This window comes from Ochlerotatus camptorhynchus, unplaced genomic scaffold, assembly GCF_037179485.1.
Source record: "Ochlerotatus camptorhynchus isolate MF236.1 unplaced genomic scaffold, CSIRO-AGI_Acam_v1.1 ptg000211l, whole genome shotgun sequence".
Classification (NCBI taxonomy): domain Eukaryota; kingdom Metazoa; phylum Arthropoda; class Insecta; order Diptera; family Culicidae; genus Ochlerotatus; species Ochlerotatus camptorhynchus.
This window is the reverse complement of record NW_027040701.1, coordinates 1,822,202-1,839,428: the sequence shown is the minus strand read 5'-3', so window position 1 is coordinate 1,839,428 and position 17,227 is coordinate 1,822,202. Positions and strand designations below refer to the sequence as shown.

Below are 17,227 nucleotides of genomic sequence, written 5' to 3'. Positions count from 1 at the left end.
CGGCAGATTGGTCGGATTCCGGTTTTTTGGTACATACAGTCTTTTGTCACACAGCGGCATTGGGGTCTCTCGGTTTGGATTTTCTCGTCAGTGTACTCTGAGGATCTGGTTTTCTTTCTACACACTATTCTCTCCTTCGTTAGAGTCTTGCAGATGTGTGACTTCGGACAACGGAACTTTCTGGTCGCTTCCCGTTGACTTACCGAATCCTTGTTGTTGAACATGTTGTGCAGCGAGCGAGTTTTCTTGTTCATTGTCTTCGTTGGTCGGCCGCTACCTCGCTTCAGAGTTACTGCCTTGGATGCCAGGATTCGGCATATGGTGGGTTCTGGAACATTTTCCCACTTAAAATGGTCCACCGTGTTATTTTTCTACGATCTTCGTTCGCTTGAAAGAATTGTACAATGCGCGCATGCGCAATTATTCCTGATTCGACGACATGCTGAACAAGACTAAACATGATATGTGGACCGTACACGATTGCTTTTATTGACAATAATCGTATTGTCAATACATTCAATATTGACGTCAATACATCGGTATTGACAATATTTCTGTATTCACATCATCGATATTAATGTCAATAATTCCCCTTCGCGTCAATATATTGGTACGTGTGGGGTTTGCTATAGAGTGAAATAAAGTGTGTGAAAATTTTCTGGAGGGTGTAAGGATTCATTCAACTAAAGTGACATTTTACTGCGAACGTTTTTGTTCTGTTTGAAAAATATTGGAATCATTCTAATTTTTTAGTGGGCACTCGTACATCAAATATTTAGGGTTTATAATTTTTTTTATTGGATTTCGTTTGAAAAGAAGTCGGAGTCAGTAATTTTCAAATCGAAGGATTTGGAATCGGAGTTCTGGGACATCCGTAATAAATAGAAGACCCGTATCTCCCATAAAAATTTTTGGACTACCACATCGAAACCATACAACATCATCACAATTTACTACTACCACAAGCAAAATTGCCATTTCGCACACATTCGACTACCACCATCAACCAATAATTTAGGTGAGCATCTCTCGCGTTTGCGCAAATATTTTCTTCCACTTCATTTCATCAGTACCGTACGTAAACAAACGGAGAGCCAACATTGTGGGCCATATACAACTGTATTTGCACGTGTTGAAGTGTAAATGCACTTGTTGGATGCACGTGCAGTTTGCAGGGCATGATTATTAAGAATATCTCAACAATTTGAGACGTATGGAAAGGTAAAGAAATTCGGAAGTCATCTTTGTTAGACGCATTCCATTCTTTGTTCAAACTCGTTCGAAAAAGTGAGATAATGTCCTCATAAAAAATACCACATACAGCACTTTTATCAGCTTGGCCTCCATAATCAATATTCTCTTGCCATGGCTGCAATCAGTGTTTGTAAACTCATCCGCTCCACTGGCTTGCCGTCAGAGAGAAGTATCACAACAACAAAAACCGTCAGAGTAAGCGCTGAGAGAGATACGTACATATACCTACCAACATATGAATCAAACTGAACTCGGCCCTGAATATTGTCATCGACAAACGCTACCCAGAAGGAGAGTAGATATTTTCTCTGTAATAACCGTATCGGACGATGAAGAGTTTCTGAATAATTAAACGAGGAAAAATACGAAAAAAGTTCCAAAAGACCGAGAACTCCGAAGCAGAAAATCACACGTTTTAGACACGATTGTTGATGACTTAGTACCACTGCGCCTTAAATGTTGGTTATTGTTATCCATACAGTGTGCAGCTGAGAATTTTCCCAGTGATTTGGTGTAGTGGTTGAATTTTTCATTCGGATTGGACACGGAGAAGGTAGGTAACAATCGGTTTGGATTGTAAGGTTCGTCGGCAGAAAATATATAAAAATTGTAAACGGAAGGATTGTGCGTAGAAAGTGTAAGGTTTAGTTTGTGAAACATTTAGAAACATCTTGTGAGTGATAAGAGTGTTGTGACCTGTCTCCTAGCTTGAATCTATCAAAGTTTAATCGATACACAGTGTCACCACAATGTCTGGGACAGTTGTAAGAATAGCCACTGGCCTTGATTTTAAAAGTGTTCTTGAAGGTTATCAAGAATTATCAATTCATCAATCAATATTACGTCAGTTCGAAAACATTGGAAATCAAGTAACGCTGATTGCATCGTAAAAGTCTTAATACATCTATGTTTATACAAAGCATCAAGAAAGGTACCCACTCTGATGTGTTCTCCATGGAGCAAAAGTGAAACTGCACTGTGAAATTATCTAATTTACTCTGGATTGGATAAACATTTACATGAAAACCGCTAATGGGCATCCCATGGCTTCATTCAGAAGAAGAAAGTTTATCTCCGATTACGAGTTCACACGATGCCAATTAGCAAATGACATACAGCATCCGCATAAATAAAGTGATGCGAACGAAATGGAGCGAGTGCCACACAAAGCGAGAAATTCGTCACCGCGAGATTTGGCAATTTTTCTCTGAGATGGTGTGCCGGAAATTTTTGCTTCAAGCTTGATGAAATATATATACACTCAACCACGTGCTAGTGTTACATATAAAAACACACCATAATAGGATCGTATAACCACAACTAGAACAGCTACCTTATGTATATACGTACAAGCACAGAAGTGAGAGTGGATGAGATAGGAGACTGCTAATAAGGAAAGATTAGGCTGAAAAGTGTTTAGCACTTGAGCACGCCTTGTGTAAATAGGTCTCGCGTGGGCGTAAAAGTAGGGTAGAATCAATGAAAATGATCTTGGTCATGTTGTGCACATAGTTGTAATTATGTACAATTTGCATTAACGCAAGTAGGGCTAAGATCTAATTTCCGTCATACTAAGCAGAACCTGCACGGGTTTGAGCAAAAATGGAATGTAACCCTTTATGTTCCTCGTTGGTTACTTTTACTCTTTGAGTAATATAATAATTCTGGAGGGGATCAAGCTATTTTTTTGCCTTTTAGATATTTTTTCAAGACTTCAGATTGATCAAGTATTGTTCTGAAGATCTGGTTGATCAGATATCGTCATGTGAATTGTTTGTATGGAGGCAGATCATACATTTCAATAAAAACCTTTGGATAATTTTTCAAGACATCAGGTTGATGATGTTTATTCTGACGATCTGTTCAACAATTTCAAATGACGTCACTCAGATATTCTTCCAATGCGGCAGGATCATTAGAAAATATTCAAAAGGTATATCAATGATTTCAGTATTGTGAATATTCAGGTCGATCACGCTTTATCCTAAAAAAAGATTTTGGTTACATTATCCATAGACAAAAGTTTCAAAAGGTGCTAAAAATGTAAATTCAAAATCTTCATTTATTTAGCAAAAATCTCCACATGCCAGCTTAAAATTCAATAAGCTTTCGGAAATTATTTTCAATTCAACATGTCTTCAAACATGTATGTATGTAAGGTAGCTACCGATCTGAATTCACAACATCGTTGTATAAAGGACCAAAAATGGAGGGGTCAACCCGTAAGCAGAGACACTTACGCGAAATCCACGGGAATTTAAGAATCTCCTTCCAACGATACGATCCAACAAACTTCAACATGTATTCAGACATCGTCACAAAACATGAAATGTCTTCAAAATATCTGCGGGAAAAAAGGTCTTCAATTTGAGGATATGTCTTCAAATCTGTCGTCCTTGCTCGTAAAAGCAAACATAAAAGGGAGAATTTTCCATTTAACTTCACTTAAATTTCCACTTATGTCGTTTAATATGTCATATGGCTTTTCAAAAACACACATATTTAATTTGAGTATATCCGCTATGTTGTAATCATTAAGATTTAAATTAGATAAACACAATTTTGGTGCAATGTAGTGAGCTGATAACTGTCGATTCCAACTTCACCCAATGTAGTGTATTTCAATTGGACAGCATTCATGCACTGGCTACTACTTTTCTAAGTCTACTTATATTTTCAAAATCAATTTCAACTCATTCTTGCCTGCAACTAGCTCTACCACCCTAATGGTCTATATACTAAACCACATCATTTGCAGATCACCGGTGGTGGCGAATTAGCGCACGAAATACAACAGCAGTCGCACGGTCACATCCACATGTTCACTGTGTGACGGCAGAGAGAGTTCATAGATTTGCACGCCGTTGATCTTCCTTCTAGCTAGTGCGGACGCCGTGAAACGTGTGCGCAATCATCAGTCTTACTTTACAGCTCTCTCTCTGCCAAGGTACCTAGTTGTGATTAGTTCCTCCAGCTGTAGACGAAGGCTCACCGGCAGCGTTGATCATCAGTATTACTTGTGGATTTTGTGCAGAAGGCTTGTCTAGTTAAATTTGCAATCATGGTGAGTGATACTCTGAAACTACCTTCAACCCAACTTCATTGATTCACGATGACATGAGATTGAGAATTCGATCAAGTGAGATTATGTAATTATGATAGAATTATGAGAGCTTAGAGTTATTTTTATGGGTGGTACAAAGATGATACATTGTTATGATTAATCGTAAAAGTAAACAAAATATGGGTAGCTTACTGTCGAAATAAATCGACGAAAATGTCCCTTTCGCCAACCTTGAACCTTGTATTTAGGGCCACCGGCAGTGAACCAACAGTAAGTGTTTGTGATTCGCAGTGCTACTGCCAAATAGGTCTGTTACATGTTCTAAAAATAAGATTCAAGAATATCGGACCATTGTCGTGTGAATGAACAAATACGTACGCTTTCTGGTTGTTTGTCAAACCTGGGTAGCGGGCATGTGATGTAGTGCTGTATGTAACTACGGTTGTGAATGCGAGAAGAAAATTGAACGGATAGATGGTTCTCGTCAAGATGTTATGCCGTCCCTTTGTGGGTCAGAGCAATTTTTCACGGTCGGTGATGCGAAAATAATTTTCACACCGTCAACAACGTTGGGATAGAAGCCGTTGGAAATGGATGAGAACCAGTGTGTTGAGGTTGTGATAAAAACGGGATATTTTTGGTTGCCGTTTACATTACAAAGTAGGAGGATGGTAGCAATTTGCCAGCACATAAAAACTTAAACTTTGTTGAAACAATATCTGTTTAGTCGTAGTCGTTTTGAAAATTTTATGATTTCAAAGATGATTATTTGAACATCTGCGACTCTTTGTTTATTTAACTGCTTAACCGATCAGTAAACTAATAATACCATTTGTTTTGGGCCGCTCCGTTTGCAACGGTTGAAGCCAAACGTAATAGAGTTTATTACCAACGATGTAAACCGCTCAGCTTGTATGAAGTTTTTTTCCCCAAAAATTGTCACATGAATGTTGACGAAAAATTAACAAAATATTGACTTCAGCGATTGCTGATTGATTGATGTGATTACTACATGAGTTTGGGTCAATTTTACATCAGACGATGTAATTTTTTTTTTTTTTTTTTTGTTAATTACTTTATTTGTACACGGCTCAATCGAATAAACTTTACAGAGCCAAGTTATCATTTTCTTTATACATTATAAATGTCTTAAATCTAAAATTAAAGGATTGGAACCGATTACTCGCGGTCTTCTCGAGGTTAGTGGATGACAATTGTTTGGATTGGGAGAGGGAAAAGGAGATTTGGAATATGATTTATGATTAAAAAATGACACTATTTCTAAAACATATACTTAATCCTATCGACGTTATATCAACTCTGTAATTATACAATTATTACACAAACAAATCTACAAAATAAAAAAAATAAAAAAAAAAAAAAACACACACGCATACAAAACACAAACTAAACACAAGGTTAATCAAACTTACAATCTATGGTTAATATTCTTCAAGAAAACATATATGAGTTGCATAAACTCCAGATCGCGTCTAGCCAAAATATCCCGAACTGGAACATTAGGTTGTCTACCTCGAGCCCGAAGGGAATCGTACAACTCGGATCTGACTCCACGGTGCTCAGCACATTACCAAATAATGTGATCTGCGTCCTGGTAACCTTGTCCACATTCACAGAGATTACTGTCCCCCAGCTCAACACGGAACAAGTGAGCGTTTAACGAGTAGTGATTGGACATGAGGCGAGACATCATACGAATGAAGTCTCGACCCACATCCAACCCCTTGAACCAAGGACACTTCGACACCTTAGGGATGATTGAATATAACCATCGTCCCAAACTCCCTTCACTCCATTTATTTTGCCAGCTGGCGAGTGACTGTTGACGATAAATGAAGAAAAATTCGTCGTAGGCGATTTGTCGATCGTAAATATCGCCTTCCATAGCGCCCACCTTTGCAAGCGAGTGCGCCTTCTCATTGCCCGGAATCGAGCAATGAGATGGGACCCATGCAAAGGTGATGACAAAAGATCTTAAAGATAAAGCACTTAGAAGCTCTCATATTTTCATGAGAAAATACGAGGAGTGCTTTACCGGCCTCATGGAGCGAATAGCCTCGACAGAACTGAGACTATCCGTAAAAATAAAATAATGATCTGGTGCAAGTGAGGCGATCGTTTCTAGCGTATAATGTATTGCCGCCAGTTCAGCAACATATACGGAACAAGGAGCATGAAGCATTCGAGAGGCGCTATGAAATTCGTTATAAATACCAAAACCTGCGGACGCCTCTATTAGTGATCCATCTGTGAAGAACGATCTTGCGGAATCAACTTGGCCAAACTTTGCAGCGAAAATTGACGGAGCAATCATGGAACGATGATGCTCTGGGATTCCGCGAATCTCTTGCGTCATGGATAAATCAAAATGAACAGAACTGTCGAAGTCGGAGAAGCAAACACGATAGGGATTATGCTGCGAAGGGCTGACATCCTGTGTTATGTACACGTAGTACAATGACATAAAACGAGTTTGAGGGTTTAGCTCAAGAAGCTTCTCAAAGTTTTCGATTACCAGTGGGTTCATAACTTCACAACGGGTGAGGAGCCTGAGGGACAATTCCGAAAACCGATCCGATAGTGGCAACATGCCCGCCAACACTTCGAGACTCATCGTATGAGTCGAGTGCATGCATCCTAACGCGATACGAAGACAACGATACTGGATACGTTCCAGTTTGATGATGTGAGTTTTAGCCGCCGATTGGAAGCAAAAACTACCGTACTCTAAAACCGATAAAATCGTTGTCCGGTACAACGTTAGAAGATCTTGCGGATGGGCTCCCCACCACGTTCCGGTAATTGTTCGGAGAAAATTGATCCTTTGTTGGCATTTCCGCTTCAGATACTCAATGTGGGATCTCCAGGTGCATTTAGAATCGAACCAGACCCCAAGATATTTGAAAGACATGGAATGAGTGATCGGCTTACCCAAAAGTTGAAGCTTCGGTTGTGCTGGGCTATGCTTCCTAGAAAAAACGACCAACTCAGTTTTCTCCGTGGAGAATTCGATACCTAGCTGAATAGCCCAAGTAGACAAATTGTCTAAGGTATCCTGTAAGGGTCCTTGCAGGTCGGCCTCTCTGGGTCCTGTCATAGACACTACTCCGTCATCTGCAAGTTGTCTCAACGTGCAGTTGTCCCTTAGACAATTGTCAATTTCTCTGACGTAGAAATTATACAGAAGGGGGCTTAAACATGAGCCCTGGGGGAGGCCCATGTAGCTAAATCGTGAAGCTGTAGAGTTTCCATGAGAAAAGCTCATATGTTTCTCTGACAGCAAATTGTACAAAAAGTTATTAATTAATGGAGAAAGGCCACAAGCGTGGAGTTTGTCTGAAAGGACTTCAACCGATACTGAATCAAAAGCCCCCTTAATATCCAAGAAGACAGAAGCCATTTGCTCTTTATTAGCAAAAGCCAACTGAATTTCAGTGGAAAGCAACGCGAGACAGTCGTTCGTTCCCTTGCCCCTACGGAAACCAAATTGAGTATCTGAGAGTAGGTGGTTCAACTCAACCCATTTGTCCAGGCGAAAAAGGATCATTTTCTCCAACAATTTTCGAATACACGATAACATCGCAATGGGACGATACGAGTTGTGATCTGACGCGGGTTTTCCAGGCTTTTTAATGGCTATAACTCTCACCCGCCTCCAATCATCCGGAACAATATTAAGCTCCAAGAACTGACCAAACAAGTTCAACATGCGCCTCTTAGCGACGTCTGGGAGGTTCTTCAACAAGTTGAACTTGATTCTATCAGCTCCCGGAGCCGAATTGCCACACGAAAGGAGCGCGAGTGAGAGCTCCAGCATTGAAAAAGGCTGGCTGATCTCGTCTACCGAATTCGTCGTTTCGCGAGGAATCATCTGTGCCGGCACAGAATCAGGACATACTTTTCGCGCGAACTTGAGAATCCAACTATCCGAGTACTCCTCACTCTCGTTGTGTGAAGACCGGTTACGCATCCTTCGCGCCGCATTCCAAAGCGTATTCATCGACGTTTCGCGAGATAATCCGTCCACGAATTGCCGCCAGTATCCGCGTTTCTTGGCTTTGATGAGGCTCTTGAGTTCGCGTTCAAGAAAGACGATGTAATTGTGTACATTTATTTTATTTTTGGTGAGCACTACGGGTTCAATTATTGTGTCATTCTTATGGTGCAATATTGAAAACTTGGGGAAAATTTAATGGTAATTTGGAGAATTCATAAATAATGTATCAGGATTAGATCATCTAAAATTTCAAAAGTTCAATAGCCGAGTCCCATATTTAGCACTATGCAACACGATTTTCAATTACATTTTTTTGACATATTTGAAAGCCTTATGATCTTTTGAGTTAATCACTAGAAAATACATTTTATTTTCCTGATCCACCATTTTGTAATGGATTAATTTAATTTATTGTTAATTCTTACGTATTAAAAAAATATCGGACGACTTGTTGGCTTTCTGCCTAACATTAATATATTTATGATTAAAAGATGAAATAAATAAATGAGAAAAAAATAAATACACTACTACTCTGGAGTAGTGGTTAGCATCCATACCTCTTACGCCAAAGTCACGAGTTCAAATCTCAACCCTGGACAAGCCACGAATGACCCAAGAGCGTTAAAGTGACTATAACAATAATAATAATAATAATAATAATAATAATAATAATAATAATAATAATAATAATAATAATAATAATAATAATAATAATAATAATAATAATAATAATAATAATAATAATAATAATAATAATAATAATAAAATGTATGAATTAATGATTTAATTAATTAATTTTTGAAACCTCTACTGAATTAATTTTCAATCAGTAAAACGGTTGTATTAGTGAAACTGCTCACTAATACTTTTTTTTTTTTTTTTTTTTTTTATTATAGTCGCTTTAACACTCTTGGGCCATTCGTGACTTGTCCGGGGGTGAGATTTGAACTCGTGACTTTGACGTGAGAGGTAAGGATGTTAACCACTACGGTGGTAGAGAACTCTATTGGTTTTGATAAAGTCAACATCGTATACAAGAATGAGATGCGTCGTATAAAGTTTAAGTTAAGTCGCAAAGAATGCAAACTTTCGACCTATTGGCGATGATGCATTTTTGTATCGTACCGTATCACAAATAAACTCTGATGAAGAATAGATTATAATTTATAGATAGTAAATTATAGATTATAGTAAATTATAGATTATTATCTATAGATAGTAAATTATGTCTAAACAAATCGATGAAAATTACGTGTCAATTAACTCGTATATGGTTTCTGCAGATAGCAGAAGAATGTGCACACTAGATCGCATTAGTATTTCCTTCAAATCAAAATCCCATAATAATATAAGGGCATTCCATCTTGTTGCAATTCAAGTTGAAATTAATGCAAAACTATGATCCAAATGGGCTTTTCTCAACTGCTCTTTGAAAGACCGTAAATGGTTACACCTGTCTATTGTGTGAAGGTGCCGTAGAATATAAACCAACTCAAGATCCAATCTTTAACATAATCTAATACTTTTCATCAACATCAAAATCTGTCCAAGTCCAAGTAGGCTTTTTGACGTGCATAATTTATGACTGATATAATCCTCCGTACTTATATGGTGATTCAGTACTGGTTTCTGGATACGAAGGTAAAAGTATCGCAGGAAAGGTTTTTTTTATATGGATGATCGTATTTCTGTTATATTGAAATCTGCAAAATCGTTATTGGAAAGTCAGTATGTATGTTAGACTGATGCAAAATTTGAAATTTTCGCTCCACAGTGCTCAAACGGTTCCAAATTGGGCCCTGATTAGCCTCTCGAAACTTGAACTCATTTAGTGAGAAACTGACTGTTTGTGCCTAGTCAGTTTCTCACTAAATGAGTTCAAATTTTGGGAAGCTAATCAGGGCCCAATTTGGAATCGTTTGAGCACTGTGGAGCGAAAATTTCAAATTTTGCATCAGTCTAATGTATGTATATGGCCTCCGCTTTGGAACATATATAGCAAATCTGTGCATGTTATACGACTCGTTTAGTTCGTATATCACTGTGTATATCCGGAATTATGCGCACCAAAATGTTGACTGGGAATGGTGTTGCTTGGCTAGCTCAACCAGCACAACCAACTAGCACGAGTTTCAGTTGTTACTGAAATCTCATGCTGGTAGATGCTGACATTATGCTGGCTACATGTTAGTACAGCACAATGAATAATGTAAGTAGGGCGTCAGAATCTACCAGCATGATATTCCAGGAGCACCTGAATGTTATGATAGTTGGTTGAGCTCGTTGAGCTAGTGATCCAGTCGTCTAAGTGATGGTCTCCCCGGCGTTAAGCGGATTGCGGGCGGAAACGATTTGCAGCCGAAGGTAGTCCAAGAACAAAATGGATAAAAGATTCATAAACTAGCATGTTTAAACTAGTGAAGTACCTGGCCGATTGTAAAAATATTGATTTTTGACAAAATGTCGCGCGTTTGAAAAAAGTGATCTGATTTTCAAGCAAAAATATCAAATATAATCGTTAATTACTATAAACGATTAATTAAACAAATAAATAAATAAATAAATAAATAAATTAATGAATAATTAAATAAATAAATAAATTAAGTAATTAATGAATAAATAAATTAATGAACAAATTAATTAGTAAAGAAATACATAAATAAGTAAATATATAAATAAATAAGTAATTAAATAAATAAATAAATAAATAAAGAAAAAATAAATAAATAAATAAATAAATAAATAAATAAATAAATAAATAAATAAATAAACATATAAATAAATAAATAAATAAATAAATTAATTAATAAATAAATATATAAATAAATAAATAAATAAATAAATAAATAAATAAATAAAGAAATAAATGAATACATAAATAAATAAATAAATAAATAAATAAATGAATAAATAAATAAATAAATTAATTAATTAATAGATGAATAAATAAATAAAAACATATATTAATTAATGAATAAATAAAAAAAATATAAAAATAAATAAAAAAAAATAAATTAATAAATAACCTAAATCACCAAAAAGTTAGATTAGTATTAAAGGCACTATGTCATTACACTAGCTAGTGATTTAAAGATATTTTAGTGGACTAGAATAGCGCTGAATAAAACAATCTTATAAACGGCCTGACACTTTTTCAATAATCTAGAAAACGTCAACTTTCATATTAATCTGCAAACTTCAAAATGGTGCTTAAAACGCCGAAAGGGGTCATTGAATGATATCCATTTGTTATTGCAAATTCTTTCTCCATTTAGATGTGAGTGGTTTTAATTACGACGATCGCTTATTCCGTTTTCAATTTCGCTCTCCTACCTATAACGCTTGGTTTCAATGACACTTCTTCTGATGTTTACTTTTGACTCATTTGTTCAAACTTCGTCCGCTTCCACATGAATTCGTTTTTGCAAAAAAAACATCAAGGAGAAGCTGAAATGGTAAGAGTTCCGAAAGCCACAGAAGATTTTGGTAGCTTCCACATTTCGTCGAGAAAGTATTCATAATTCAGAATATTCATAAAAAACGCAATATAATTTTTTTGCAAATTTATCATAGCAAAAAACGCAAAGTCAAGAGGTTCTTTTGAAGCTCAATTTGAAATGACCCCAATACAATCTTTTAAATGTGTCAAACCTCTTAACGGAATCCCTTTATGAAGAGCTTTGAGTGTGTTGGTTTATTTCCTTTTAATTCCGTTATAATTGGTTATCTTTTGACAGATACGCGTGTTTTGTCTACTACTTGCAGACTTCATCAGTGCTAAGTACTCAACACCACTGAAGAATCCATCTTTTATCTGCGAGTTATATATAGTACCTATTGATAAGTATATAACTCGTAGATAAAAGATGGATTCTTCAGTGGTGTTGCGTTCTTGGCACTGATGAAGTCTGCAAGTAGTAGACAAAATACGTGTATCTGTCAAATGATTAGTAATTATAACGGAATTAAAAGGAAATAAACCAACACACTCACAGCTCTCCCAATACAATTTCAAATTCAGATTAAATTTGCTCGAATTTTGTAAAATATGTGACGAAATTATCTGAATTTTGCAACCCACCCTTACTATGCATTGTGACATGTTTTCTATTGATTTTTAAGGGGGGTACTCAAACTAAAAAAAAATATCTGAATGAGAGGAAACATCGAGTATAGGAATAAAATTGTGCAAGATGGTATAAAAGTATGTACTACACTTTAACACTGGGAACCACAAGAAAGTTAAATAAATGTTAATTTTTTACTGTCGTTGAAAAGAAAATAGTCCGTGGTTGTTGCACAGTGTTATTAACATATTTTAAAATTTGTATCTGGTTTAAAGATCTCTAGGGGAATTTACGTATTCTCACAAATCTATCCGATATGTGCGACGTGTTTATTTAACTTAATTCATCTGCTGCCTGCTGTGGATCGAGCAACTGATCGATAGAATTGTCCTAAACTGTTTTAAAACGCTTTAAAAATGCTCCAAACTTTTCTGGTATGTGCGACTATTTTATGGCAACCTGTTTTTATTCGTCAACCTTTCCAACCATTTGACAACTTTTATATTATCGGCAACTCAAAATTTGTAGTATTCTGTAGTGCGTATATTTTATTTAAAAATCTGATATAATGCGTTTGCTCAGTCGTAAAAATCTAATCAGATTGAAGCTGAAAGTCTAACGAATCGTTCACCCAGCCGGGAAAAGTAAGCTTCTATTACTGACATAAACAGATTTTGTAATGTGATCGCCGGATGGTTTTTAAGTTAATATTTGGTGATAGTTTATTTTTCGAACTAAGTTTGTTTCAACAAATGCATTTCGTCTAGAAAATCCTCTGGTGAAGTTTTAATACAAAATTATCCATTCTGAAGAAACTTGCTTGTATGCTGCAGTCTATTTCAAGAACTGTCATGACATTTGTTGTATTGTAATTTATCCAACCTTACATTGAATTAAAAAAAGACATTGTTGTTACGTTTTACACTATGGAATCGTTTGAATACGTGCAGTGAAGTGTTTTGGTGACAAAATCCAGAGAGATTATCGTTTCAATTTTGGTTGCCGAACACAGTCACTTCTTGCCGACGACGTCATTTATCATAGAATGTCAATGCAGTTATAGAGATTAAGATTGTATTTTCATCAAAGTTGTGAAATGATGGTTCACTCCGAGCATAGCTGCAAACACGGCAAACCTCTTTGCTCTCATAATTAATCAATCTCAAATTGTACAGAAAACAACATTTTAAACATGACACATCCGCCATATTCATTTGTCTCATCCGTCAATCTTCTTTGCTACAATCCCCACGGTCTGCATATACAACAATGATGATGCCACTTCTGACATGAATGCCTCAAATCCAACTGTCCACAATGTAATACACACATACTCATCAATCCATCGAAAAAAAAAATACACACGTGCTGCTCGCCTCGCCTCGCCTGCGCAGCTATTTATGTGTCACCAGATGGCGATGGAACACGAGTCCAAGCAGAAAGAACATGCGGCCGCCAGCACATCCACACCGCAAATACCCACCAGCGAGCATGTAAGTTGCATGAGACCATTGCGAGAATTTACCTTCGCTGTCAGCCAATAATCGAGCCTCTGCTTTGGTTTTCATGCAACTTGTCTGATCGTCCCGAGTAATGCTCTAATACAGGCTTCTATTGCTTCTAACTCTCACTTGGCAAATTAGTTTACCGTCCTTCACATAATCCATAAATGTCATATTGTAATTCAATGTTCTGATTGTTACGTAATCAATTTGAATGTATTCTAACCGAACTATTCTCCATGTCAGTCGATGCGCGACGCCAACGTTCCAATCATCTGGGTCCTCGGTGGCCCCGGTTGTGGCAAGGGAACGCAGTGTGAAAAAATCGTAGCCAAGTACAACTTCTCGCACTTCAGTACCGGTGATCTGCTGCGTGATGAGGTTGGCTCCGGTTCGGACAAGGGCAAGGAACTGCAGGAAATGATGAAGCAGGGCATTCTGGTACCGAACGAGACCGTACTGAAGCTGCTGGAAGCCGCCATGGCGAAGGCCTTGACCAGTACCGTCGGCTATCTGATCGATGGGTAAGTAAGGTTTTGTATTCTTATTTGTGGTGAATTATCTCTAAAAAAACACAATTTCTTTATAGATATCCTCGTGAACCAGCACAGGGTCCGGAATTCGAGAAATTCATTGCACCAGTTGACATCATCTTGTACTTTGAATGCTCAAATGTAAGTAACTCTCACTGCTTTATTGAAACTATCGAGACGCTTTAATCTTTGTGCACTAGGATGACAGTTGATATGATCCAGATTTTCGCCATATCGTGCGCGTACTGGATGTAGTTGTCCAAATATGGATCCATGATGTACTTCATTTTGTAGTGCACTCCTTGACCATCTTTTTCGACGATCGAACAAATACTCACAATTCTGTACCGAGAATAATTATAACCTCGGATTCTATCCTTGATGCTTTTCGCTATCTTTTGACTCATCTCGAGGTTCTTGTCCGGATTGTAGACCCATTTCACCAAATCGCCATCCTCGTCACGGATGATGAATTGCGATCGAATTACCTTCTGCATCATAGTTTTGATCCTATTCACGTTGAATGGGGCAGCGGCGATCGTTTTCTCCTCTTCCTCTTTGTTGATGTATGTGTTCAGGTCCTTGGACACATCCTTGTACTTGTTCTTACGATTTCCCAATGCTGCCGTAAGCGTTTCGGAGAATCGCGTACTCTGCGAAACGGGAGCGACTCCTCTAAAAAAATATGGATCGAATATCAAAAACATTTATCATACATTTTTAAGGAATCCATCACTTACTGCTTTCCGCCGCTGACTTTCAGTGAACCCCACACAGCCATCGGTGATGATTACACTTTGCCTAATCGATGTAGGACACCCGTTTGTAAAGAAATTATTGATTTTCCTTTTCCAATGCACACCAATGCGAGAAACCGAACCAGCGGCACCTGCCTGCATGTGCATGCAAGTTCAGAATAGAAATGATGCACCAATGTGCAGCGATACAGTGCAAGAACTGGAATTTTTGGACTTGTACCATTTTTGTTAGCGGGCAAATGCATCAGCGAAGTACCGACCTATCAATTAGCGCGTGACACGTGGTTCGTGATTCCGTTGTTTCCGCCGATGGTTGCTCGCTTTTGCTGTTGTTTATTGGCTATTTGTACATACCAGTATGCTGCAGAAGGACAGAATATTGTTGTAGCTTATGTTGTAATGCTCTACTTTGTATGTGCGGTAGTCGAAAATAATTAAAATTGATACTGTATTCAGTGAATGAAGGTCTATGGTGGAATTCAGCATTTTTTGAGCTATTTCGAGCGGACCGTAGCCTCTTTATATTTTGAACTATTTTAGCAACAACAGCAGAACACGTTCAAATTTGTATGCAAGTCATTTTCCGGTAGGTGCTTCAATACACTTGTTCAAACTTGTACACGTAAGACTCAAAATATTTGAGCTGAAAACTAAGTTACAGCATGTCAAAGTTGACTAGACCTTGAAAAATATTAAAAATAAGGTGTAAAGGCAAAAATGATGCATAAATTAATCTAGAACAAAAGATATGGTCAAACTAGGTTCGACTAACGATACATATGTAAAGACACTAAATAACAGCTACTAAATTAAAAATTTAACAAAATGAAAATAAAAAATTCACTTCCTAAAAAAAGGTTTAAACATTGGCACATGTAATATAAATTTTAAAATTTGTAAATTTGTGTTTTGTTCACCGAAAACTAGACATTTGAGTAAATTTTGTTCGCTAGTTGGCAGACGGACTGCGCTGCGCATTTTCTTACTTGAATAAGATATTTGAGAGAATTTACTAAAAACATTATAAATGCCTTAAACCTATTCACTACCTTATTTTCATTATAATGCATCAACAGGAAACTCTGGTTGCCAGAATTATGAAGCGTGCCGCGGAGTCGGCCACCATCCGCGCTGACGACAACGAGGAAACGCTCAAGACTCGCATTGCCACCTTCCGGGAAAACACGGAGAAAATTTTGGTCCAGTACCCGACGCAGTTGAGAAGAGTAAGTATAATTCCGTTTAATTCGCCGAATAGCGTTCTGAAAAAATGCGTACCATTTCATTGCAGATCAACGCCGAACGTGCCCCGCTCGACATCTTTGCCGATGTGGAAAAGAGCATTGACGAGCTGCTGTCCACCAAGGGCAAGAAGGCCTAAAGAGGAATTGACTAATCTGGAGATGAATTTTAACATTACCCATACACACAAAACACAGACACGGGTGCTGTTGCTGAACTGGTGCACACAATTTTTCTTCGCATGAAATGCATCGTTGTTGTTTTCAATCATATTAGCTGTTTCGCCTAAAGCCGGTCAATTCAATTACGCTTAACGTAAAGCAACAAGTTTTTAATGCAACAAGAACAATGAATTCATACGAAATCAATGAAACTGATAACAATAATACTTTTTAGCGTAGCTCAAAGCAAAATTCAAACTCGTAGTAGGGTACTGTGGTAGTAGATTACGTATGTTTCTTATCCAGGCTCTGTAGCTAGACCGAATGATATTAATCATTGTCGGGGCTCAATGAAAATCGATGATTACCAAAGATTTTTTTTTTACTGTTTATTTTTATTTCTATGTCTAAGCTTGTTAAATAAATGAACTATTCAAAACTGAAAATAAAAAGAAGATGTCAGTGCTAACATTTGAAAACGGCACAAGAGCCATTTGTAAACAAATGGTTTGTGGGCCCTTTACTCACTACTTGAAGTACACCCACGCGACACAACAGCAACATCGGGTAGGGGAAATTTTCCCCTTCCTGACGATGCTGTTGGTTTGCGTGAGCGTTCTTCGGGTAG

The 17,227-nt window shown here is 37.4% G+C and overlaps 2 protein-coding genes across 3 annotated transcripts; one reads left to right on the top strand and one right to left on the bottom strand.

Moving 5' to 3' along the window:
* Positions 1 to 1,640: 1,640 nt before the first annotated feature.
* Positions 1,641 to 17,046, top strand: Ak1 (Adenylate kinase 1). 2 transcript variants are annotated; one of them, XM_065224492.1, is made up of 7 exons: positions 1,641 to 1,807; positions 4,013 to 4,318; positions 13,798 to 13,896; positions 14,152 to 14,429; positions 14,495 to 14,579; positions 16,273 to 16,422; positions 16,488 to 17,046. In XM_065224492.1, exons 2-7 carry the CDS (start codon positions 4,316 to 4,318, stop codon positions 16,575 to 16,577), a joined length of 705 nt encoding a protein of 234 aa, XP_065080564.1. In that variant the 5' UTR covers positions 1,641 to 1,807; positions 4,013 to 4,315; the 3' UTR covers positions 16,578 to 17,046. The 2 variants fall into 2 exon arrangements, with proteins under 2 accessions (XP_065080564.1, XP_065080565.1); XM_065224493.1 differs by lacking the exon at positions 13,798 to 13,896 and having other exon boundaries at positions 1,647 to 1,807; positions 16,488 to 17,044.
* Positions 14,602 to 15,448, bottom strand: LOC135703312 (dynein light chain Tctex-type protein 2B-like). Its single transcript, XM_065224499.1, has 2 exons — positions 15,179 to 15,448; positions 14,602 to 15,113 (listed from the first exon to the last, which is right to left on the bottom strand). Exons 1-2 carry the CDS (start codon positions 15,217 to 15,219, stop codon positions 14,621 to 14,623), a joined length of 534 nt encoding a protein of 177 aa, XP_065080571.1. The 5' UTR covers positions 15,220 to 15,448; the 3' UTR covers positions 14,602 to 14,620.
* Positions 17,047 to 17,227: the final 181 nt, after the last annotated feature.